At 36.3% G+C, this 26,042-nt stretch overlaps 1 protein-coding gene across 1 annotated transcript in view; it reads right to left on the bottom strand.

The window, feature by feature from the left end:
* The window catches only part of LOC133541130 (glutamate receptor ionotropic, NMDA 2B-like), a 553,382-nt gene that overhangs the window by 66,867 nt on the left and 460,473 nt on the right, over positions 1-26,042 (bottom strand). Inside the window, exons 11-12 of the mRNA XM_061884238.1 lie at positions 21,730-21,883; positions 9,247-9,372 (exon numbers count right to left, since the gene is read on the bottom strand). Of these exons, the coding sequence (XP_061740222.1) occupies positions 9,247-9,372; positions 21,730-21,883 (280 nt within the window). The remainder of the gene's footprint in view (positions 1-9,246; positions 9,373-21,729; positions 21,884-26,042) is intronic.

The following is a 26,042-nucleotide window of genomic DNA, read 5'->3' as shown; positions in this document are numbered from 1 at the left end:
ACATTAATCTTTTGTCAGAATTACATAATTTAGAAAAAAAAAATGTTACGTATACACACATGTCCACTCCAGTGGACATTGATTTTTGTATGTCTTTTGTCAGTTACACATTTTGGAAAAATTTCTATGCAAACACAAATGTCCACTGCAGTGGACATTATTTGTGTCCGTCTCTTGTCAGGATTACACATTTTAAGAAAATCTTGTCAACTGCAGTGGACATTAATCATTTGTCTGTATTTTGTCAGAAGTACACAAATTACAAAAAAGAAGAAAAAAGTTACACATAAGCACATGTCCAAACCAGTGGACATTTATTTTTGTCTGTCTTTTTTCAGAGTTACACATTTTAGAAACATTTTTTATGCCAAACACAAATGTCCACCGCAGTGGACATAAATGTTTGTTTATCTTTTGTCAGAGTTACGCATTTTTGGAACATTTTGTCCATTGGAGTGGACATAATCTTTGTTCTATATTTATTCAGGTGTACACAATTTAGCAAAAAAAAATGTTACGCATACACACATGTCCACTGCAGTGGACATTAATTTTTGTATGTCTTTTGTCAGTTACACGTTTAGGAAAAATTTCTATGCAAACACAAATGTGCACTGCAGTGGACATTAATTTGTGTCTGTCTCTTGTCAGAATTACACATTTTAGGAAAATGTTGTCCACTGCAGTGGACATTAATTATTTGTCTGTATTTTATCAGAAGTACACAAATTAGAAAAAAGAAAAAAAATGTTACACATAAGCACATGTCCACTACAGTGGACATTTGCCCGAGTTACACATTTTAGGAAAATGTTTATACAAAACATGTGTCCGCTGCAGTAGACAATAATCTTTTGTCAGAATTACCCAATTTAGAAAAAAAAAATGTTACGCATACGCACATGTCCACTCCAGTGGACATACATTTTTGTCTGTCTTTACACATTTTGGAAACATTTTTATACAAAACACAAATAATCTTTTGTCAGAATTACACAATTTAGATTTTTTTTTTTTTTACGCATACACACATGCCCACTCCAGTGGACATTGATTTTTGTATGTCTTTTGTCAGTTAAACATTGTGGAAACATTTTTATGTAAACACAAATGTCCACTGCAGTGGATATTAATTTGTGTCCGTCTCTTGTCAGAATTACACATTTTAGGAACATTTTATCCACTGCAGTGGACATTAATTATTTGTCTGTATTTTGTCAGAAGTACACATATTAGAAAAAAGAAAAAAAAAATGTTACACATAAGCACATGTCCACTCCAGTGGACATTTATTTTTGTCCGTCTTTTTTCAGAGTTACACATTTCAGAAACATTTTTTATGCAAAACACAAATGTCCACTGCAGTGGACATTTATTTTTGTTTATCTTTTGTCAGGGTTACACATTTTAGGAACATTCTGTGCACTGGAGTGGACATAATATCTGTTCTGTATTTTGTCAGAAGTACACAATATAGCAAAAAAAAAAAATGTTACGCATACACACGTGTCCACTGCAGTGGACATTATTTTTTGTCCGTCATTTGTCTGAGTTACACATTTTAGAAACATTTTTATGCAAAACACACATGTCCACTCCAGTGGACATACATTTGTGTCTGTCTTTACACATTTTAGAAACATTTTTATACAAAACACAAATGTCCACTGCAGTGGACATTTATTTTTGTCTGTCTTTTTTAAGAGTTACACATTTTAGAAACATTTTTTATGCAAAACACAAATGTCCACTGCAGTGGACATACATTTTTGTTTATCTTTTGTCAGAGTTACGCATTTTCGGAACATTTTGTTCACTGTAGTGGACATAATCTTAGTTCTGTATTTTGTTAAAAGTACACAATTTAGCAAAAAAAAAAAATGTTACGCATACACACGTGTCCACTGCAGTGGACATTAATTTTTGTCTGTCATTTGTCAGTTACACATTTTAGAACCATTTTTATGCAAAACACAAACGTCCACTGCAGTGGTCATTTATTTTGGTCGGCCTTTTGCCAGTTACACATTTTAAGAAAATGTTTATACAAAACATGTGCCAGCTGCAGTGGACAATAATCTTTTGTCAGAATTACCCAATTTAGAAAAAAAAATGTTACGCATACACACATGTCCACTCCAGTGGACATTAGTTTTTGTATGTCTTTTGTCAGTTGCACATTTTGGAAACATTTTTATGCAAACACAAATGTCCACTACCGTGGACATACTTTTTTTTTGATCTTTTGTTAGATTTACGCATTTTTATAACATTTTGTCCACTGGAGTGGACATAATCTTTTGTCTGTACTTTGTCAGAAGTACAAAAATTAGAAAAAAAAAATACCACGCATACGCACATGTCCAGTCCAGTGGACATTAATTGTTGTCCGTTTTTTTATCAGTTACACATTTTAGAAACATTTTTATGCAAAACACAAATGTCCACTGCAGTGGACATACATTTTTGTAATTTTTTGGTCAGAGTTACACATTTTAGGAACATTTTGTCTACTGCAGTGGACATTAATCCGTTCTCTGTATTTTTTCATAATGACACAATTTAGAAAAAAAAATTGTTTAGCATACACACATGTCCACTCCAGTGTACATAATTTTTTGTCCGTCTTTTGTCAGGGTTAAACATTTTAGAATTTTTTTATGCAAAACACAAATGTCCACTGCAGTGGACATTAGTTTTGGTCTGTCTTTTGTCAGAGTTTCATATTTTAGGAGCATTTTGTCCACTGCAGAATACATTCATTTTCTGCCTGTCTTTTGTCAGAATGACACAATTTAGGGAAAAAAAATGTTAAGCATACACACATGTCCACTCCAGTGGACATCCATTTTTGTCCGTCTTTTGTCAGAGCAATACATTTTAGAACCATTTTTACTAAAAACACAAATGTCCACTGCAGTGGACATTACTTTTTGTCTGTCTTTTGTCAAAGTTACACATTTTAGGAACATTTTGTCCACTGGAGTGGACATTAATCTTTTGTCTGTATTTTGTCAGAAGTACACAATTAAAAAAAATAAAAAATGTTAAGCATACACACATGTCCACTCCAGTGAACATCCATTTTTGTCCGTTTTTTGTCAGAGCAATACATTTTAGAAAAATTTTTACGCAAAACACACATGTCCATTGCAGTGGACATTACTTTTTGTCTGTCTTTTGTCAGAGTTACACATTTTAGGAAAATTGTGTTCTCTGGAGTGGACATTAATCTTTTGTCTGTATTTTGTCAGAAGTACAAAATTTAGAAGAAAAAAAAAAGTTATGCGTATACACATGTCCACTCCAGTGGACATTAATTTTTGTCCGTCTTTTGTCGGTTACACATTTTAGAAACATTTTTTGTGCAAAACACAAATTTCCACCGAAGTATACATAAACTTTTGTCCGTCTTTTGTAAGAGTTACATATTTTAGGAACATTTTGTCCACTGGAGTGGACATTAATATTTAGTCTGTATTTTGTCAATATTTGTTAATTGTTGTTTGTCTTTTATCATAGTTACACATTTTACAAACATTTTTATGCAAAACACAAATGGCCACTGCAGTGGACATCATTTTTTGTTAATCTTTTGTCTGAGTTACACATTTTAGGAACATTTTGTCCACTGGAGTGGACATTAATATTCTGTCTGTATTTTGTCAATATTTGTTAATTGTTGTCTGTCTTTTATCAGAGTTTACATTTTAGAAACATTGTTATGCAAAACACAAATGTCCACTACAGTGGACATCCATTTTTGTTTATCTCTTGTCAGAGTTACACATTTTAGGAACATTTTGTCCACTGAAGTGGACATTAACCTTTTGTCCGTATTTTGTCAGAAGTACACAATTTATTAAAAAAAAAATGTTACGCATACACACATGTCCGCTTTTTGCCAGAGTTCCACATTTTAGGAAAATGTTTATACAAAACACAAATGTCACCTGCAGTGGACATTTATTTTGGTCCGCCTTTTGCCAGAGATCCACAGTTTAGGGAAAAAAAAACATGCAAAACACAAATGTCCATTGCAGTGGACATTAATTTTTGTCTGTCTTTTGTCTAAATGAAAAGGACGCTGCAGCACTTGCAGTGAGCAAACTCGTCCAAAAGATGGCGCCAAAGCACAAACAATAACACACCATATCAGTGTGTTTGCTTGTTTTTAAAAACAACAAAAAAACTATTTTCATTATGGCTGTCAGCAAAGAAAAATCCATTATGTAGCAGCTTTGTTTAATAATGCTTTAAACGTCGTTAAACTCTGCAGTATGGAGGTTCATTTGTCTTGAGTACTAAATCTTTTATTTCATACTGAATTTATGTGACTAAAGCTTTTGCCTTTTGAATTTGAAAACTGACTTTTTTGTATCAAATTTTCATGACAATTTCATTGAAAAATGCATTGGCAAAATGTGATTGTTTGGAATTTCCATGTTTAAAAAGAGGTTTTATTCATTGAAATTTAAAACACTTAGATTTTTACACTGAATGTTTAAACACTGACTTTATATACACTGAATTTATTTACACTTTTTGTACACTGAATTTTTATATGCGTAGTTTTAAAAGACTGATTTTTTTTTACAAAAAAATTGTATGCATAGCATTTTAAAACACTGTTTTTTTACACTGACTTTTTATATACTGATTGTCTTACGCTGAATTTTGAAATAATGATTTCTGAATTTTAAAACACAGAATTTTTATACACTGAATTTGAAATCTGTTTTTTTTTAAACTGACTATTTATACCTTGATTTTTTACACACATCATTTTCATACACTGATTTTTTTTTTTACGTTGATTTTTAAGACACTGAAATTTTAAAACACTGAATTTTTCAAAAACAACGTTTTTAAACATAATATAATTTTTACAATTATTTTTTTTTTTGCACTGAATTTTTGGACACTGGATTTTTATATAATTAATTTTTACACAGATTTTTTGAACTGATATTTTTTTTACACTGACTTTTAAATTACACAATTTTTTTTTACAATTAATTATTTTCATACATTGATTTTTTTACACATAATTTTCATACACTGATTTTTTGTACACTGGCTTTCTTTTTATACATTTATTTTTTTAAACATAATTGCTATACACTGATTTTATTTTTTACACGAACTTTTTAGACACTGATATTTTTTTTACATTGAATTTTAAAACATTGATTGTTTTTCAAACAACATTTTTAACCAATTGATTTTTTTTACAATTTTTTTTGCAGTGAATTTTAAAACACTGGATTTTTTTTACACTGAATTTTGAAACTGATATTTTTTTACACTGATTTTAAAAACATATTTTTTTCAAACAAAAGTTTTAAACACTGGATTTTTTTTATTAAAATTATTTTTTTTTACACTGAAATTTTATACATATTTTTATTTACACGCAATTTTCAGACTCAGATTTTTTTATACATTAATTTAATTGTTTTCACTGAATTTTTATACCCTGATTTTATTTTTTACACAAAAATTTTGGACACTGATATTTTTTTTTACATTGAATTTTAAAATACTGATTTTTTTTCAAACATTTTTAAAAAATAGATTATTTTACAACTATTATTTTTTGCAATTAATTTTTAAACACTGGATTTTTTTTTTACAATATTTTTTTTAAACTGAATTCTGAAATGGATATTTTTTACACTGAATTTTAAAACATAATTTTTTCAAACTACAATTTAAAAAACTGGATTTATTTTGTAGTCATTTTTTTTACCCTGAATTTTTATACATTCTTTTTTTTACACGCTGTCTTTTTTTTACAATGACTTTTTTTTTTACATTTATTGTTTTACTCTGATTTAATTTTTTACACTAACTTTTTGGACATTAATATTTTTTTTACATTAAATTTTAAAACGCAGATTTTTTTTTTCAAACAACATTTTGAAACAATAGATTTATTTTACAATTCTTTTTTGCACTTAATTTTTAAAGACGGTATTTTTTTTACAATGATTTTTTACACAATTTACCGGTCGATCTACGTTCCCATCCTCACCTATGGTCATGAGCTTTGGGTCATGACCGAAAGGATAAGATCACGGGTACAAGCGGCCGAAATGAGTTTCCTCCGCCGGGTGGCGGGGCTCTCCCTTAGAGATAGGGTGAGAAGCTCTGCCATCCGGGAGGAGCTCAACGTAAAGCCGCTGCTCCTCCACATCGAGAGGAGCCAGATGAGGTGGTTCGGGCATCTGGTCAGGATGCCACCCGAACGCCTCCCTAGGGATGTGTTTAGGGCACGTCCAGCTGGTAGGAGGCCACGGGGAAGACCCAGGACACGTTGGGAAGACTATGTCTCCCGGCTGGCCTGGGAACGCCTCGGGATCCCCCGGGAAGAGCTAGACGAAGTGGCTGGAGATAGGGAAGTCTGGGCTTCCCTGCTTAGGCTGCTGCCCCCGCGACCCGACCTCGGATAAGCGGAAGATGATGGATGGATGGATGGATGGATTTTTTACACTGAATTTTGAAACTGATATTTTCTTCCCCACTGAATTTTAAAACATGGTTTATTTTCAAACTACACTTTTAAACACTGGATTTTTTTTTTTTTTACAATGATTTTTTACACTGAATTTTGAAACTGATATTTTTTTCCTCACTGAATTTTAAAACATGGATTATTTTCTAACTACACTTTTAAACACTGGATTTATTTTAATTTTTTTTTTACAATTATTTTTTTCCACTGAATTCTGAAACTGATGTTTTTTACACTGAATTTTAGAACATAAATTTTTCAAACTACAATTTTAAACATTGGATTTTTTTTGTAATTATTTTTTTTACACTGGATTTTTTCACATTCTTTTTTTACACATAATTATTACACGCTGGTTTATTTTTTTACAATGACTCTTTTTACATTTATTGTTTGACACTGATTTAATTTTTTACACTAACTTTTTGGACAAAAACATTTTTTTTACATTAAATTTAAAAAAACTGATTTTTTTTCTAAACAATAGATTTATTTTACAATTCTTTTTTTTGCACTTAATTTTTAAAGACTGTATTTTTTACACTGAATTTTGAAACTGATATTTTTTCCCCACTGAAAAACATGGATTTTTTTTTTTACAATGAATTTTAAAAACTGATTTTTTTTTTAAACATATTTTTTTTGCAACCTGATTTTTTAACTTAATTTATAAACACTTAATTTTTTCATACTGATTTTTGAAACACTGAATTTTGAATCTTTACTAAAAATGTTCTGCCTAATAAAATTGTCAGCATAATTTGATGCAAAACAATTCCAATCAGAAACTACAAACGCAAAAAATTCAGTGTCAAAAAAAGCTTTCATTACATAGACATAAATTAACCTCCATTCTGCAGCCATGGATATATTTTGGTGTCCAAATGTCTGCAATTTCCGTGATAGCAAATCATCAGCATGCAACACGAGCATAAAAAGACATGGTTGAAAAAGAAGAGCACTCAGGGGAGAACATGCTGGTTTCAACATGCTGAAGTCGGAGAGACAACAAAAATAGTCACTTGAGAAACGGAACACAAAAGTCTGTCGGAGCCAAGTGGATACGAGGCGATATGGAAATGTATGCAAATGACTTGCAGAAGTAAAATGTAGTGAGGGCGCCAAGTAGATACACCTGGAAATGATGTAGTCAGTGAGGCTATGTGGAGGCGGCTTTTTGCATGTTTGTGGCTCTTCAAGTGGAGCGAAAGAGGCGTAGGCCTCATTGACGGAGATCTAAAATAACACCAGGCAGTATTGCCTGTCAAAAGTATTCCATTGTGTGTACTATTAGTCTTAATCCTACACTTTGGCACCTGGCGATCACTCCAGCAGCACTGAGAGCGAGAGCAGCCAAACGACCTCGAGGTAATGTCACAATTTTTTCAAGCCAACGAAGAATTTGGCCTGTTTGCAAAGGGGAAGTGGAAGTGGACACGTCATCTCCACATCCGGGCTAGGCAGAACTGGTTCGCTGATCAAAGTCTTTATTAAAAGGTGATGTAGTCATAATAATACTTTCAAATAGACTTTATGTTATTTAAGAAAGTATTAATTTGTTGTCTATTTCCTTCTATGTGTGCTTACTGTACAACTTTATTTATTTATATATATATATATATATATATATATATATATATATAGTAAGGCAAAAAAGTATTTAGTCAGCCAGCGATTGTGCAAGTTCTCCTACTTAAAATGATGACAGAGGTCTGTAATTTTCATCATAGGTACACTTCAACTGTGAGAGACAGAATGTGAAAAAAAAATCCAGAAATTCACATTGTAGGAATTTTAAAGATTTTTTTGGTAAATTATGGTGGAAAATAAGTATTTGGTCAACCATTCAAAGCTCTCACTGATGGAAGGAGGTTTTGACTCAAAATCTCACGATACATGGCCCCATTCATTCTTTCCTTAACACGGATCAATCGTCCTGTCCCCTTAGCAGAAAAACAGCCCCAAAGCATGATGTTTACACCACCATGCTTCACAGTAGGTGTGGTGTTCTTGGGATGCAACTCAGTATTCTTCTTCCTCCAAACACGACGAGTTGAGTTTACACCAAAATGGATACATGGATGATACAGCAGAGGATTGGGAGAATGTCATGTGGTCAGATGAAACCAAAATAGAACTTTTTGGTATAAACTCAACTCGTCGTCAACAAATGCCTGAGCAAATTTTTTAAGAACATTTCTCAACGAGCTGTTACAAGGAATTTAGGGATTTCACCATCTATGGTCCGTGATATAATCAAACGAGAATCTGGAGATATCACTGCATGTAACATTGAATGCCCGTGACAAAGCGACATCAGTGTGTAATGGATATCACCGCATGGGCTCAGGAAAACTTTAGAAAGCCACTGTCACCTACTATAGTTGGTCGCTACAGCTGTAAGTGCAAGTTAAAACTATACTATGCAAAGCCAAAGTCATTTATCAACAACACCCAGAAACGCCGCCAGCTTTTTTGGGCCCGAGCTCATCTAAGATGGACTGATACAAAGTGGGAAAGATTTCTGTGGTCTGGCGGGTCCACATTTAAATTTTATTTTATTTTTTTTGGAAACGGTGGACGAGGATAATGAGTCGGTACCCCCGAAAAGAGTTTCCATCATCTTACAGCCCTAAGCCCCTCCCACCATCACTCCAGGTATAAGGCGTGTTTTGCTCGTCCGCCCCCCCCCCCCCCCCCCCCCCCCCCCCAACCCTTTTGTTCCTCACCTCTGCCGTCAGCCAGACAGCGGTTGTAGCCCACGGGGCTGAAGTACTCAAAAATGAAGACGGCGAACGCTGACACCAGCAGCAGCATCACGAACATCATCACCCACACATCCGCACTGAAGGGCTCTGGAGGGCAGAGAGAGAGAGAGAGAGAGAGAGAGAGAGAGAGAGAGAGAGAGAGAGAGAGAGGGATGCAGGAAGATGAGGGAGGAAGCGTGGGCCGACGGCCAGGAAAAAATGAAGGGAAAAGTGATGTAAGGGAGGGAAAGAGAGAGAGTGATAGGGGACACAAAGAAGGAAATAAATAACCAAACTATTAATAAACTCTTGAATATACAGTTGTGCTTATAAATTTACAAACTTTGTGAGAATGAATGATTTCTTGGCCATTTTTTCGAGGATATGAATGAAGTGAAGTGAATTATATTTATATAGCGCTTTTTCTCTAGTGACGCAAAGCGCTTTACATAGTGAAACCCAATATTTAAGTTCCATTCAAACCAGTGTGGGTGGCACTGGAAGCAGGTGGGTAAAGTGTCTTGCCCAGGGACACAACGGCAGTGACTAGGATGGCGGAAGCGGGAATCGAACCTGCAACCCTCAAGTTGCTGGCACGGCAACTTGAAAACATTTCTTCCACTCATGTTTAATGGTGGTGTGAAGCTATTTATTGGCAAAACAACTGTGTGTACTCTTTTTAAATCAAAATGACAAAAAGAAAGTACCCAAATGACCCTGATCAAAAGTTGACATACATAGACTTTGATCTGGTAACAGGCACAAAAGTCGACACAAACAGGTCTGAATGGCTAATCAAGGTTCCAACCCTCACCTGTGACCAGTTTGTTTATAATTCAAATGTGTGTATAAAAGGTCAGTGAGTTTCTGGGCTTCTGACGGACCATTGCATCTTTCAAACAGATGTTTCTGGATTCTGAGTCATGTGGAAGGCAAAATGATTGTCAATATATCTGCAAGAAAAAGGTAATTGAACTGCATAAAACAGGAAAGGGGTATAAAAAGATATGCAAGGAATTGAGATTTCCAATCAGCAGTGTTCAAACGCTGATTTGAGAAGTAGAAAATGAGGGATTCAGGTAGACCAGAAAATATTTCAGCCACAACTGCCAGGAAAATTGATCGAGATGCAAATAAAAATCCACAGCTAACTTTAACTGAAATGCAGGACTCTCTGAAAAATTGTGGTGTGGCTGTTTCAAGATGCTCAGTAAGGAGGCACTTGACGAAAAATGGGCTGCATGGTCGAGTCGCCAGAAGAAAGCCATCACTCCAAATGACTTTGTTCCAGAAGTTTGGAGGCTTGTCTCTGTGCTGTTTGGCGTAATGTAACGTATGTTTATTTACTAAATTAATAATATATTATAATACATATGTTTCTTGACTTCACTGATAATATATGATAATAATAAATAGGATTATTGACTAAACTACTAATATATAATTATAATAATAAATATGTTTCTTTACTAACTTAATAATATATAATAGTAATGGGTATGTTTGTTGTCTACACTGACAATATATATAATAATAATAAATATTATTCTTGACTAAACTAATAATGTATCATTATAAGAATAAATACCAGTATGTTTCTTTACTAAATTAATAATATATATTGATAATAAATATGTTTATTGAGTACACAAATAATATATAATAATAATAAATATGTTTCTTGACTACACTGATAATATATGATAGTGTTTTTTCCACTAAACTAATATATAATAATAATGAGTATGTTTATCCATCCATCCATCCATTTTCTTCCGCTTATCCGAGGTCGGGTCGCGGGGGCAACAACCTAAGCAGGGAAACCCAGACTTCCCTTTCCCCAGCCACTTCATCTAGCTCTTCCCGGGGGCTCCCGAGGCGTTCCCAGGCCACCTGGGAGACATAGTCTTCCCAACATGTCCTGGGTCTTCCCCGTGGCCTCCTACCGGTTGGACGTGCCCTAAACACCTCCCTAGGGAGGCTTTCGGGTGGCATCCTGACCAGATGCCCGAACCACCTCATCTGGCTCCTCTCGATGTGAAGGAGCAGCGGCTTTACTTTGAGTTCCTCCTGGATGGCAGAGCTTCTCACGCTATCTCTAAGGGAGAGCCCCGCCACACGGCGGGGGAAACTCATTTCGGCCGCTTGTACCCGTGATCTTATCCTTTCGGTCATGACCCAAAGCTCATGACCATAGGTGAGGATGGGAACGTAGATCGACCGGTAAATTGAGAGCTTTGCCTTCCGGCTCAGCTCCTTCTTCACCACAACGGATCGGTACAACGTCCGCATTACTGAAGACGCCGCACCGATCCGCCTGTCGATCTCACGATCCACTCTTCCCTCACTCGTGAACAAGACTCCTCGGTACTTGAACTCCTCCACTTGGGGCAGTGTCTCCCCCAACCCGGAGATGGCATTCCACCCTTTTCCGGGCGAGAACCATGGACTCGGACTTGGAGGTGCTGATTCTCATTCCGGTCGCTTCACACTCGGCTGCAAACCGATCCAGTAAGAGCTGAACATCCCGGTCAGATGAAGCCATCAGGACCACATCATCTGCAAAAAGCAGAGACCTAATCCTGCGGTCACCAAACCGAAACCCCTCAACGCCTTGACTGCGCCTAGAAATTCTGTCCAGAACAGAATCGGTGACGAAGGACAGCCTTGGCGGAGTCCAACTCTCACTGGAAATGTGTTCGACTTACTGCCGGCAATGCGGACCAAGCTCTGGCACTGATCGTACAGGGAGCGGACCGCCACAATAAGACAGTCCGATACCCCATACTCTCTGAGCACTCCCCACAGGACTTCCCGAGGGACACGGTCGAATGCCTTCTCCAAGTCCACAAAGCACATGTAGACTGGTTGGGCAAACTCCCATGCACCCTCAAGAACCCTGCGGAGAGTATAGAGCTGGTCCACAGTTCCACGACCAGGACGAAAACCACACTGTTCCTCCTGAATCCGAGGTTCGACTATCCGGCGTAGCCTCCTCTCCAGTACACCTGAATAAACCTTACCGGGAAGGCTGAGGAGTGTGATCCCACGATAGTTGGAACACACCCTCTGGTCCCCCTTCTTAAAGAGAGGAACCACCACCCCAGTCTGCCAATCCAGAGGTACCGACCCCGATGTCCACGCGATGCTCCAGAGTCTTGTCAACCAAGACAGCCCCACAGCATCCAGAGCCTTAAGGAACTCCGGGCGGGTCTCGTCCACCCCCGGGGCCTTGCCACCAAGGAGCTTTTTAACTACCTCAGCGACCTCAGCCCCAGAAATAGGAGAGTCCACCACAGATTCCCCAGGCACTGCTTCCTCATAGGAAGACGTGTTGGTGGGATTGAGGAGGTCTTCGAAGTATTCCTTCCACCTATCCACAACATCCGCAGTTGAGGTCAGCAGAACACCATCCGCACCATACACGGTGTTGATAGTGCACTGCTTCCCCTTCCTGAGGCGGCGGAAGGTGGTCCAGAATCGCTTCGAAGCCGTCCGGAAGTCGTCTTCCATGGCTTCCCCGAACTCCTCCCATGTCCGAGTTTTTGCCTCAGTCACCGCTGAAGCCACACACCGCTTGGGCTGTCGGTACCTGTCCACTGCCTCCGGAGTCCTATGAGCCAAAAGGACCCGATAGGACTCCTTCTTCAGCTTGACGGCATCCCTCACCGCTGGTGTCCACCAAGGGGTTTTAGGATTGCCGCCTCGACAGGCACCAACTACCTTGCGGCCACAGCTCCGATCAGCCGCCTCGACAATAGAGGTGCGGAACATGGTCCACTTGGACTCAATGTCCAGCACCTCCCTCGTGACATGTTCGAAGTTCTTCCGGAGGTGGGAATTGAAACTTTCTCTGACAGGAGACTCTGCCAGACGTTCCCAGCAGACCCTCACAATGCGTTTGGGTCTGCCAGGTCTGTCCGGCATCCTACCCCACCATCGCAGCCAACTCACCACCAGGTGGTGATCGGTAGAAAGCTCCGCCCCTCTCTTCACCCGAGTGTCCAAAACATAAGGCCACAAATCCGATGACACAACTACAAAGTCGATCATGGAACTGCGGCCTAGGGTGTCCTGGTGCCAAGTGCAATATGGACACCCTTATGTTTGAACATGGTGTTTGTAATGGACAAACTGTGACGAGCACAAAAGTCCAATAACAAAACACCACTCGGGTTCAGATCCGGGCGGCCATTCTTCCCAATCACGCCTCTCCAGGTTTCACTGTCGTTGCCAACATGAGCGTTGAAGTCCCCCAGTAGGACAAGGGAATCACCCGGGGGAGAACTTTACAGTACTCCCTCGAGTGTACCCAAAAAGGGTGGGTACTCTGAACTGCTGTTTGGTGCGTAAGCACAAACAACAGTCAGGACCCGGCCCCACACCCGAAGGCGGAGGGAGGCTACCCTTTCGTCCACTGGGTTGAACTCCAACGTGCAGGCTTTAAGCCGTGGGGCAACCAGAATTGCCACCCCAGCCCGTCGCCTCTCACTGTCGGCAACGCCAGAGTGGAAGAGGGTCCAGTCCCTCTCGAGAGAAGTGGTTCCAGAGCCCTTGCTGTGCGTCGAAGTGAGTCCGACTATATCCAGCTGGAACTTCTCCACTTTGCGCACTAGCTCAGGCTCTTTCCCCCCCAGTGAGGTGACGTTCCACGTCCCAAGAGCTAGCTTCAGTAGCCGAGGATCGGACCGCCAAGTGCCCATCCTTCGGCTGCCGCCCAGCTCACATTGCACCCGACCTCTACGGCCCCTCCTATGGGTGGTGAGCCCATTGGAGGGGGGACCCACGTCGCCTCTCCAGGCTGTTCCCCATGGGAACAGGCCCGGCCACCAGGCGCTCGCCATCATGCCCCACTTCCGGGCCTGGCTCCAGAAGGGGGCCCCGGTGACCCGCGTCCGGGCGAGGGAAATCTGGGTCCATGTTTTGTCTTCTTCATAGAGGTCTTCGAGCTGCTCTTTGTCTGATCCCTCACCTAGAACCTGTTTGCCTTGGGAGACCCTACCAGGGGGCATAAAGCCCCCAGACAACATAGCTCCTAGGATCATTGGGACACGCAAACTCCTCTACCACGGTAAGGTGGCAGCTCAGAGAGGAGGAGTATGTTTATTTGCTAAATTAATAATATATAATAAAAAAAATATGTTTCCTGACTACACAAATAATATATAATAATAATAGATATGTTTCTTAACTAAACTAATAATACATAATAATAATAAATATGTTTCTTGACTAAACTAATAATACATTATAATAATACATATATTTCTCGACTACACTGATAATATATAATGATAATAAATATGTTTCTTGACTAACTAATAATATATAATAATAATAATAAATATGTTTGTTTACTAAGCTAATACTATATAATAATAAAAAATATGTTTCTTGACAAAACAAATAATACATTTTAATATATATGTTTCTTAAATAAATCAGTAATATATAATAATAAATATGTTTCTTGAGTAAACTGTCAATAAAGTTGAAGTCAAAATTAATATACATCTTCAACCTTTTTGTCATAATTTTTGCGCTTCAGAAACTTCTCTATGACTTTAACTCAAGACTTCTTCTGTTTGTTTGATGTTGTCATTACTGCCGCAAGTGGTGGAAAACTGTATTACAACCGCAGCCCATACGGACCACATGTGAGAAAAGATACATTTTTTGGCGGCCCAACAAATGGGCCCCAGCGCTTTGGGCTGCCTAAGTGTTTGATGTTTTTGGAGAACGTTTCAGTGTCGTCATATTTCATCAAAAAACGTAATTAATTTGTGTCGTTTTGGAAGTTAGGGGAGTACGGGACTGGGCAAAATATGGATTCTAAAATTCCAAAGAGGAAGAAGGGGTTCAGATAACTGACAATATTGTGTAACATTTTGTGAGTTGCTGAGGAGCTTATTTGGAGCATATTTTGGAAAGAAAGTGAGATCTATGCAAAGTGACCGCGATCCCAGCAGTCACAAGACATTGATGCAACATTGATTATATGTACGTGTCCTTTAAAACTGATTTTCAAACAATGTTGCAAAATAGTTGTATTTGTATATTTTAGACAACGCTGATGTCTTACATTGGATATTCATTGTTGGTTGGGAAATAACCAAAATTCTATTTCAAATCAACATCACAACCCAACATTGATCAAACGTTGTCATAGTTCATTGGTAAATCAACATCAGAAGCTAACATTGATTAAACGTTGTCAAAAAGCATGTTGTTTCAACGTTGTAGTTGTGTTGTAAAATATTGGTTGGAAAATGACCAAAGTTCAATGTTAAATCAACGTCAGAACGCAAAATTGATTAAACTTTGTCAAAAAGCATGTTGTTTCAACGTTGTTTTTGTGCTGTAGAATATGGTTGGAAAATGACCAAAGTTCAATGTTAAATCAACGTCCATCCATCCATCCATTTTCTACCGCTTATTCCCTTTCGGGGTCGCGGGGGGCGCTGGCGCCTATCTCAGCTACAATCGGGCGGAAGGCGGGGTACACCCTGGACAAGTCGCCACCTCATCACAGGGCCAACACAGATAGACAGACAACATTCACACTCACATTCACACACTAGGGCCAATTTAGAACGCAAAATTGATTAAACTTTGTCAAAAAGCATGGTGTTTCAACGTTGTATTTGTAGTGTAGGATATTGGTTGGAAAATGACCAAAATTCAAAGTTAAATCAAAGTCATAACCCAACATTGATTAAACGTTGTCAAAAAGCATGTTGTTTCAACGTTGTATTTGTGTTGTAGAATATTGGTTGGAAAATGACAAAAATTCTATGTTAAATCAACGTCAGAACCCAACATTGATTTAATGTCGTCAAAAAGCATGTTGTTTTAACATTGAAATTGTGTTGTAAAATAATGGTTGGAAAATGACCAAAATTCCAAGTTAAATTAACGTCACAACCCAACATTGATTAAACGTTGTCAAAAAGCATGTTGTTTCAACGTTGTGTTTGTGTTGTAGAATATTGGGTGGAAAATCACCAAAATTCAATGTTAAATCAACATCATGAACCAACGTTGATTAAACGTTGTCAAAAAGCATGTTTTTTCAACGTTGTAGTTGTGTTGTAGAATATTGGTTGGAAAATATCCGAAATCAACGTCAAAAAACAACATTGATTAATTATCGTCAAAAAGTGGTTGTTTCAACGTTGTAGTTGTGTTGTAGAATATTGGTTGGAAAATTAAAAAAATTAAATTTTAAAACAACGCCAGAACCCAACATTGATTAAACGTTGTCAAAAAGCATGTTGTTTTGAAGTTGTATTTGTGTTGTAGAATATTGGTTGGAAAATGACCAAAATTCAATGTTAAATCAATGTCGTAACCCAACATTGCTTAAACGTTGTCAAAAGGCATGTTGTTTCAACGTTGTATTTGTGTTGTAGAATATTGGTTGGAAAATGACCAAAATTCAATGTTAAATCAACATCAGAACCCAAAATTGATTAAACTTTGTCAAAAAGCATGATGTTTCAACGTTTTATTTGTGTTGTAGAATATTGGTTGGAAAATGACCAAAATTCAATGTTAAATCAACATCACAAGCCAAAATTGATAAACGGTCGTCAAAAAGCATGTTGTTTCAACGTTGTATTTGTGTTGTAGAATATTGGTTGGAAAATGACCAAAATTCAGTGTTAAATCAATGTCGTAACCCAACATTGCTTAAACGTTGTCAAAAAGCATGTTGTTTCAACGTTGTATTTGTGTTGTGGAACATTGGTTGGAAAATAACCAAAATTCAATGTTAAATCACCGTCAGAATCCAACATTGCTTAAACGTTGTCAAAGAGCATGTTGTTTCAACGTTGTATCCGTGTTGTAGAATATTATTTGGAAAATGACCAAAATTCAATGTTAAATCAACCTCAGAATCCAACATTGATTAAACGTTGTCAAAAACCATGTTGTTTCAACAATGTATTTTTGTTGTAGAATATTGGTTGGAAAATTACCAAAATTCAATGTTAAATCAACATCATAACCCAACATTGATTAAACGTTGTCAAACAGCATGTTGTTTCAATGTTGTATTTGTGTTGTAGAATATTGGTTGGAAAATATCCGAAATTCAATCTTAATTCAACGTCACAAAACAACATTGATTAAATGTCGTCGAAAAGGCATGTTGTTTCAACGTTGTAGTTGTGTTGTAGAATATTGGTTGGAAAATTACAAAAATTCAATGTTAAAGCAACGCCAGAACCCAACATTGATTAAACGTTGTCAAAAAGCATGTTGTTTTAAAGTTGTATTTGTGCTGTAGAATATGGTTGGAAAATGACCAAAATTCAATGTTAAATCAACGTCAGAATCCAACATTGATTAAACGTTGTAAAAAGCATGTTGTTTCAACGTTGTAGTTGTGTTGTAGAATATTGGTTGGAAAATGACCAAAGTTCAATGTTAAATCAATGTCAGAACCTAAAATTGATTAACGGTTGTCAAAAACCATGTTGTTTCAACGTTGTATTGTGGGACGGCGTGGCGCAGTGGGGAGAGTGGCCGTGCTCAACCCGAGCGTCCCTGGTTCAATTCCCACCTAGTACCAACCTCGTCATGTCCGTTGTGTCCTGAGCAAGACACTTCACCCTTGCTCCTGATGGGTGCTGGTTGGTGCCTTGCATGGCAGCTCCCTCCATCAGTGTGTGAATGTGTGTGTGAATGGGTAAATGTGGAAGTAGTGTCAAAGCGCTTTGAGTACCTTGAAGGTAGAAAAGCGCTATACAAGTACAACCCATTTATCATTTATCATTTATTTGTAGAATATTGGTTGGAAAATGACCAAAATTCAATGTTAAATCAACATCAGAATCCAACATTGATTAAACGTCGTCAAAAAACATGTTGTTTCAACGTTGTATCTGTGTTGTAGAATATTGGTTGGAAAATGACCAAAATTCAATGTCAAATCAACGTCAGAATCCAACATTGATTAAACGTCGTCAGAAAGCATGTTGTTTCAATGTTCTATTTGTGTTGTAGAATATTGGTTGAAAAATGACCAAAATTCAATGTTAAATCAACGTCATAACACAACATTGATTAAACATTGTAAAAAGCATGTTGTTTCAACGTTGTATTTGTGTTGTAGAATATTGGTAGGAAAATGACCAAAATTCAATGTTAAATCAACGTCAGAACCCAACATTGATTAAACGTTGACAAAAAGTATTTTGTTTCAACGTTGTATTCGTGTTGTAGAATATTGGTTGGAAAATGACCAAAATTCAATGTTAAATCAACGTCAGAATCCAACATTGATTAAATGTCGTCAAAAAGCATGTTGTTTTAACATTGTAATTGTGTTGTAGAATATTGGTTGGAAAATGACCAAAATTCAAAGTTAAATCAACGTCACAACCCAACATTGATTAAACATTGTCAAAAAGTATGTTGTTTCAACGTTGTAGTTGTGTTTTAGAATATTGGTTGGAAAATTACCAAAATTCAATGTTAAATCAATGTCAGAATCCAACTATGATCAACGGTCATCAAAAAGCATATTGTTTCAACGTTGTAGTTGTGTTGTAGAATATTGGTTGGAAAATGACCAAAATTCAATGTTAAATCAATGTCAGAACCCAAAATTGATTAACGGTCGTCAAAAAGCCTATTGTTTCAACATTGTATTTGTGTTGTAGAATATTGGTTGGAAAATTACCAAAATTCAATGTTAAATCAATGTCGTAACCCAGCATTGCTTAAACGTTGTCAAAAAGCATGTTGTTTCAACAATGTATTTGTGTTGTAGAATATTGGTTGGAAAATTACCAAAATTCAATGTTAAATCAACGTCCTAACCCAACATTGATTAAACGTTGTCAAAAAGCATGTTGTTTTAAAGTTGTATTTGTGTTGTAGAATATTGGTTGGAAAATATCCGAAATTAAATCTTTAATCAACGTCACAAAACAACATTGATTAAATGTCATCAAAAAGGCATGTTGTTTCAACGTTGTAGTTGTGTTGTAGAATATTGGTTGGAAAATTACAAAAATTCAATGTTAAAACAACGTCAGAACCCAACATTGATTAAACGTTGTCAAATAGCATGTTGTTTTAAAGTTGAATTTGTGCTGTAGAATATGGTTGGAAAATGACCAAAATTCAATGTTAAATCAACGTCAGAATCCAACATTGATTAAACGTTGTCAAAAAGCATGTTGTTTCAATGTTGTATTTGTGTTGTAGAATATTGGTTGAAAAATTACCAACATTCAATGTTAAATCAACGTCATAACACAACATAGATTAAACATTGTAAAAAGCATGTTGTTCAAACGTTGTATTTGTGTTGTAGAATATTGGTTGGAAAATGACCAAAGTTCAATGTTAAATCAATGTCAGAACCCAAAATTGATCAACGGTTGTCAAAAACCATGTTGTTTCAACGTTGTATTTGTGTTGTAGAATATTGGTTGGAAAATGACCAAAATTCAATGTTAAATCAACATCAGAATCCAACATTGATTAAACGTCGTCAAAAAACATGTTGTTTCAACGTTGTATCTGGGTTTCAGAATATTGGTTGGAAAATGACCAAAATTCAATGTTAAATCAACATCAGAATCCAACATTGATTAAACGTCGTCAAAAAACATGTTGTTTCAACGTTGTATCTGTGTTGTAGAATATTGGTTGGAAAATGACCAGAATTCAATGTTAAATCAACATCAGAATCCAACATTGATTAAACGTCGTCAAAAAACACGTTGTTTCAACGTTGTATCTGGGTTTCAGAATATTGGTTGGAAAATGACCAAAATTCAATGTTAAATCAACATCAGAATCCAACATTGATTAAACGTCGTCAAAAAACATGTTGTTTCAACGTTGTATCTGTGTTGTAGAATATTGGTTGGAAAATGACCAGAATTCAATGTTAAATCAAATTCAGAATCCAACATTGATTAAACGTTGTCAGAAAGCATGCTGTTTCAATGTTCTATTTGTGTTGTAGAATATTGGTTGAAAAATGACCAAAATTCAATGTTAAATCAACGTCATAACACAACATTGATTAAACATTGTAAAAAGCATGTTGTTTCAACGTTGTATTTGTGTTGTAGAATATTGGTTGGAAAATGACCAAAATTCAATATTAAATCAACGTCAGAACCCAACATTGATTAAACGTTGTCAAAAAGTATGTTGTTTCATCGTTGTATTTGTGTTGTAAAATATTGGTAGGAAAATGACCAAAATTCAATGTTAAATCAACGTCAGAACCCAACATTGATTAAACGTTGACAAAAAGTATTTTGTTTCAACGTTGTATTCGTGTTGTAGAATATTGGTTGGAAAATGACCAAAATTCAAAGTTAAATCAACGTCACAACCCAACATTGATTAAACATTGTCAAAATGCATGTTGTTTCAATGTTGTAGTTGTGTTTTAGAATATTGGTTGGAAAATGACCAAAATTCAATGTTAAATCACTGTCAGAACCCAACATTGATTAAACGTTGTCAAAAAGCATGTTGTTTCAACGTTGTATTTGTGTTGTAGAACATTGGGTGGAAAATTACCAAAATCCAATGTTAAATCAATGTCAGAATCCAACATTGATTAAGGGTCGTCAAAAAGCATATTGTTTCAACGTTGTAGTTGTGTTGTAGAATATTGGTTGGAAAATGACCAAAATTCAATGTTAAATCAACGTCATAACACAACATTGATTAAACATTGTAAAAAGCATGTTGTTTCAACATTGTATTTGTGTTGTAGAATATTGGTTGGAAAATGACCAAAATTCAATGTTAAATCACTGTCAGAACCCAACATTGATTAAACGTTGTCAAAAAGCATGTTGTTTCAACGTTGTATTTGTGTTGTAGAACATTGGGTGGAAAATGACCAAATTTCAATTTCAAATCAACATCACAACCCGACATTGATTAAATGTCGTCAAAAAAAATGTTGTTTCAATGCTGTATTTGTGTTGTAGAATATTGGTTGGAAAATGACCAAAATTCAAAGTTAAATCAACGTCACAACCCAACATTGATTAAACATTGTCAAAATGCATGTTGTTTCAACGTTGTAGTTGTGTTTTAGAATATTGGTTGGAAAATGACCAAAATCCAATGTTAAATCAATGTCAGAATCCAACATTGATTAACGGTGGTCAAAAAGCATATTGTTTCAACGTTGTAGTTGTGTTGTAGAATATTGGTTGGAAAATGACCAAAATTCCATGTTAAATCACTGTCAGAACCCAACATTGATTAAACGTTGTCAAAAATCTTTGTTGTTTCAACGTTGTATTTGTGTTGTAGAACATTGGGTGGAAAATGACCAAATTTCAATTTCAAATCAACATCACAACCCGACATTGATTAAATGTCGTCAAAAAAAATGTTGTTTCAATGTTGTATTTGTGTTGTAGAATATTGGGTGGAAAATGATCAAAGTTCAATGTCCGCCTTGCTCACCTAGGAAGGCTGAGGGAGAGACGGTGCCGTTGCTGCGGGACACCATGACACTGATGCCCGTCTCGATGAAGGGGACGGAGAAGTCGATGACCTCTGACCTCTCCTCATTGATCGTCAGGGAGCCCACGGCCATGTGAGCTTTTTTGACCACCACCTGGACAAGAAGTAGCGACAAGTTCTTCACACGTTCTGTCAGTACATTCATCCAGTCATTCCCAAAGAATCACCTAATTAAATATACAAACACAGTGTGACCGTTCAAACTGTGCTTAATGATACAGTAATCTAAAATATTGAATATACTTGTTAAATTGCTGAATTTCCCGTAGGGATCGTTAAAGTACTTTCTATTCTATTCTATTCTATTCTATTCTATTCTAAATAAAACCTCTCTCTTGTTTTTAATGAATACTTAGGCCTAATACACTACTGTATTATATTGTTGTCATTATGGTGGTACTTGATGAATACTTAGGTCTACTACGCTACTGTATTTTAATGTTGCCATTTTTAATGTTGTCATTTTGGTGGTACTTGATAAATACTTAGGTCTACTACACTACTGTATTTTAATGTTGTCATTATGGTGGTACTTGATGATTACTTAGGTCTACTACGCTAGTATATTTTATTGCTTCTCGTTATGGTGGTACTTGATGAATACTTAAGTCTACTACAGTATTGTATTTCAATGTCATGATGGTGGTACTTAATGAATATTTAGGCCTACTACACTAATGTATTTTAATCTTGTCATTATGGAGGTACTTAATGAATACTTAGGTCTATTACACTACTGTGTTTTAATGTTGGTCATTATGGCAGTACTTGATGAATACTTAGGTCTACTACACTACTGTATTTTAATGATGGTCATTTTGGTGGTACTTAATGAATACTTAGGTCTACTACACTACTGTATTTTAATGTTGTCATTATGGAGGTACTTGATGAATAAATAGGTCTACTACACTACTGTATTTTAATGTTTCCATTGTGGTGGTACTTGATGAATACTTAGGTTTTCTACACTACTGTATTTTAATGTTGTCATTATGGAGGTACTTGATGAATAATTAGGTCTACTGCACTACTGTATTTTAATGTTTCCATTATGGTGGTACTTGATGAATACTTGGGTCTACTATACTACTGTATGTTAATGTTGTCATGATGGTGGTACTTAATGAATACTTAGGTCTACTACGCTACTGTATTTTAATGATGGTCATTGTGGTGGTACTTAATGAATACTTAGGTCTACTACACTACTGTATTTTAATGTTGTCATTATGGTGGTACTTAATGAATACTTAGGCCTACTACACTACTGTATTTAATTTCATTTTTAGGATATTAAAGCTCCTCATATTTCCTTGTGCTTATTCTCGTTCATGAAGTCAATGTTACGTCTTGCCAGTGCAGGTGAGAAATGGGTTCCATTACAAAACAAAGATCGAGTGCAGCAGGAAGTGCACAGGAAGCACACACTTGGCTCTCCAAGAAATACATTATTGTAATTTACAGTCAATATGCATTTTCTTGTGTTTGGATCATTCCAGGTGCATGGACGCACTGTCAGTGTGCTAAAAGTAACGGAGAGCACGACGGCCTGGACGTCAAGGGAAATGAGTGTTTCCATGGTGAAGTATGATCCCCCTTTTTGCACTTGCTATGAAAGCAACTATTTTCTACTTTTAATGCGCTGTTTAGCACGTGCTATTTGGTGCGTGGACGTATCAAAGTAGGCGAAGGAGGTCCGAGTGGACACCGGGAGGGGAAAAAGACGTTGGGAAATGGGCTGGTGCAGCGGGTCAAGGCTGCTCCAAATAGGCGTCCTCTCCTCTACCTGCCAGCCATGCGTCCTCAGGAAGTATATTTAGCCCCAATTTGGGGTAAAGTGGGCTGAGACTGTGGAGTTATTAAAGTGTGCATGAGTCAAAGCTCCAGTGTGTGTGTGTGTGTGTCTGCACAGAGTGAGTCATAAAAAGCAGTTAGTGAGCCTTTGTTCTCTCCCCATGAAGTGGATGTTTACAGGCAGACACTCACTCATCTATTCTGCAACTTGTCCTCACTCTCCTTGCCTCTGTGTGTGTGTGTGTGTGTGTGTGTGTGTGTGTGTGTGTGTGTGTTCTGGCAATTCTGACTTAATGGGGACATCGCTTTGTTCACACAGTCACCTTTAGGGGACCTCTGATGGTGTGGGGACCAAAACAAAAAACAGGTCCCCTAAAGGGAAACTTTTTTAAATGATAGTCAGATCCATTCTGAACCATATTAACTCTTTTTCCCCAGGGTCCTCAGTAAGTATGATCAGCACATTACTTCATCAATCCAGAGTATGAGCTAACTGGGCAGGGGCTATTATACCTTTTTTTTTTTCATGCCTCCACAACCTGTAGAAAGGGTGGTCCCCACAAGTCATGAACAACAACTGTGTGTGTGTGTGTGTGTTCTGGCAATTCTGACTTAATGGGGACATCGCTCAGTTCACACTGTCACCTTTAGGGGACCTCTGATGGTGTGGGGACCAAAACAAAAAACAGGTCCCCTAAAGGGAAATCGTTTTAAATGATAGTCGGATCCATTCTGAACCATATTAACTCTTTTTCCACAGGGTCCTCAGTAAGTATGATCAGCACATTACTTCATCTAGCTTCCATATGAGGAGGTGTGTATATGTGATGACATAAATCCTGGTCCCAATAATATTGCATCTAATAGAGAATGTCCCATTTGTACCCCAATTGGTGAAATCTATCAAATTGAGGGTGGTCCCAAAAAGGAGGGATTGTTCCCATCTGGTCAACATATGAAATAACATGTGTGTGTAAGAAATTGGTCAAAATGTAATAAAATAAATAAAATAAAATGTACATAGAGACGTACTGTAATAAGTTGAAGTAATTAAAGAAAGATTAAAAATCAATTACAAACAAAAAACATTTAAAAAATAATAATAATGTGTTGACACAGTCTACGTTGTTCTTATAAAATTGGAAACACTTTCTCATGTCATATCTGTTTCTGTAATATTGCAATATTTTCTAGTAAAATTATTACTTTTTTTAATGTAAAATGGTGACATTTGTCATGCCAAAATTCGGACTTTTATCACAATATTGCCAATTTTTTCAGTTGTTCTTGTAAAACGGTGACATTTTTGAGTAAAATTATGACTTTTGTCATTGTTTTGTCAAGTAAAATTACGACTCTTTCCATAAAAGTGCCGCAATTTTAAGTTTTTCTTGTAAAAAAAATTGTGACTGTTATTGAGTAAAATTCCAACTTTTATTATAATATTGCATAAATGTTCCGTTTTTCTTGAAAAAAAATAAAATAAAATGTACGTAGAGACGTACTGTAATAAGTTGAGGTAATTAAAGAAAGATTAAAAATCAATTACAAACAAAAACATAAAAAAATAATAATGTGTTGACACAGTGTGTCAACGTTTTTCTTATAAAATTTAGAAAAACTTTCTCATTTTATTTCTTTTTCTGAAATATTGCAATATTTTCTAGTAAAATTATTCTTTTTTGACGTAAAATTATTACTTTTTTATGTAAAATGGTGACATTTGTCATACCAAATTTGGACTTTAATCGCAATATTGCCAAACTCTTTGTTCTTTTTGTAAAACGGTGACATTTTTTGAGTAAAATTATGAATTTTGTCATAGTTTTGCCAAGAAATTATGAATATTGTTATTATACTATTGCCCAAATTTGAAATTTTTCTTATAAAATTGTGACTTTTGTCAAGTAAAATTATGACTCTTTTCATAGAATGGCCACAATCTTATGCTTTTCTTGTAAAAATGGTGACTGTTATTGAGTAAAATTCTAACTTTTATTATAATATTGCACAAATGTTCCGTTTTTCTTGGAAAAATGTTAGACTTGCGTTGAGTAAAATGACGACTTTTATTATAATACTATAGGGAGGCATTTTTTGGAGGTCTCAATAAGGTAGAAAATACAAGAATGTGTGTGTGTGTTCTTGTATTTCTACTCTTCTTGAGACATCAACAAGGAAAAGTAGCTTCCATATGAGGAGGTGTGAATATGTGATGACATAAATCATGGTCCCAATAACATTGCATCTAATAGAGAATGTCTCATTTGCACCCCTAGTGGTGACATCTGTCAAAAAGAGGGTGGTCCAAAAAGGAGAGATTTTTCAAATTGACTGTGTGTCAACATATGAAATAACAAGTGTGTGTATGAAATGGAAATGCACCCCCTTTGGTCATAATTAATAAAAATAAAAAATATGTACATAGAGACATACTGTAATAATGTGAAATAAAT

The sequence above is a fragment of the Nerophis ophidion genome, linkage group LG23 (assembly GCF_033978795.1).
Source record: "Nerophis ophidion isolate RoL-2023_Sa linkage group LG23, RoL_Noph_v1.0, whole genome shotgun sequence".
In the NCBI taxonomy this organism is placed as follows: Eukaryota; Metazoa; Chordata; class Actinopteri; order Syngnathiformes; family Syngnathidae; genus Nerophis; species Nerophis ophidion.
This window is presented reverse-complemented; position numbering and strand designations above follow the sequence as displayed.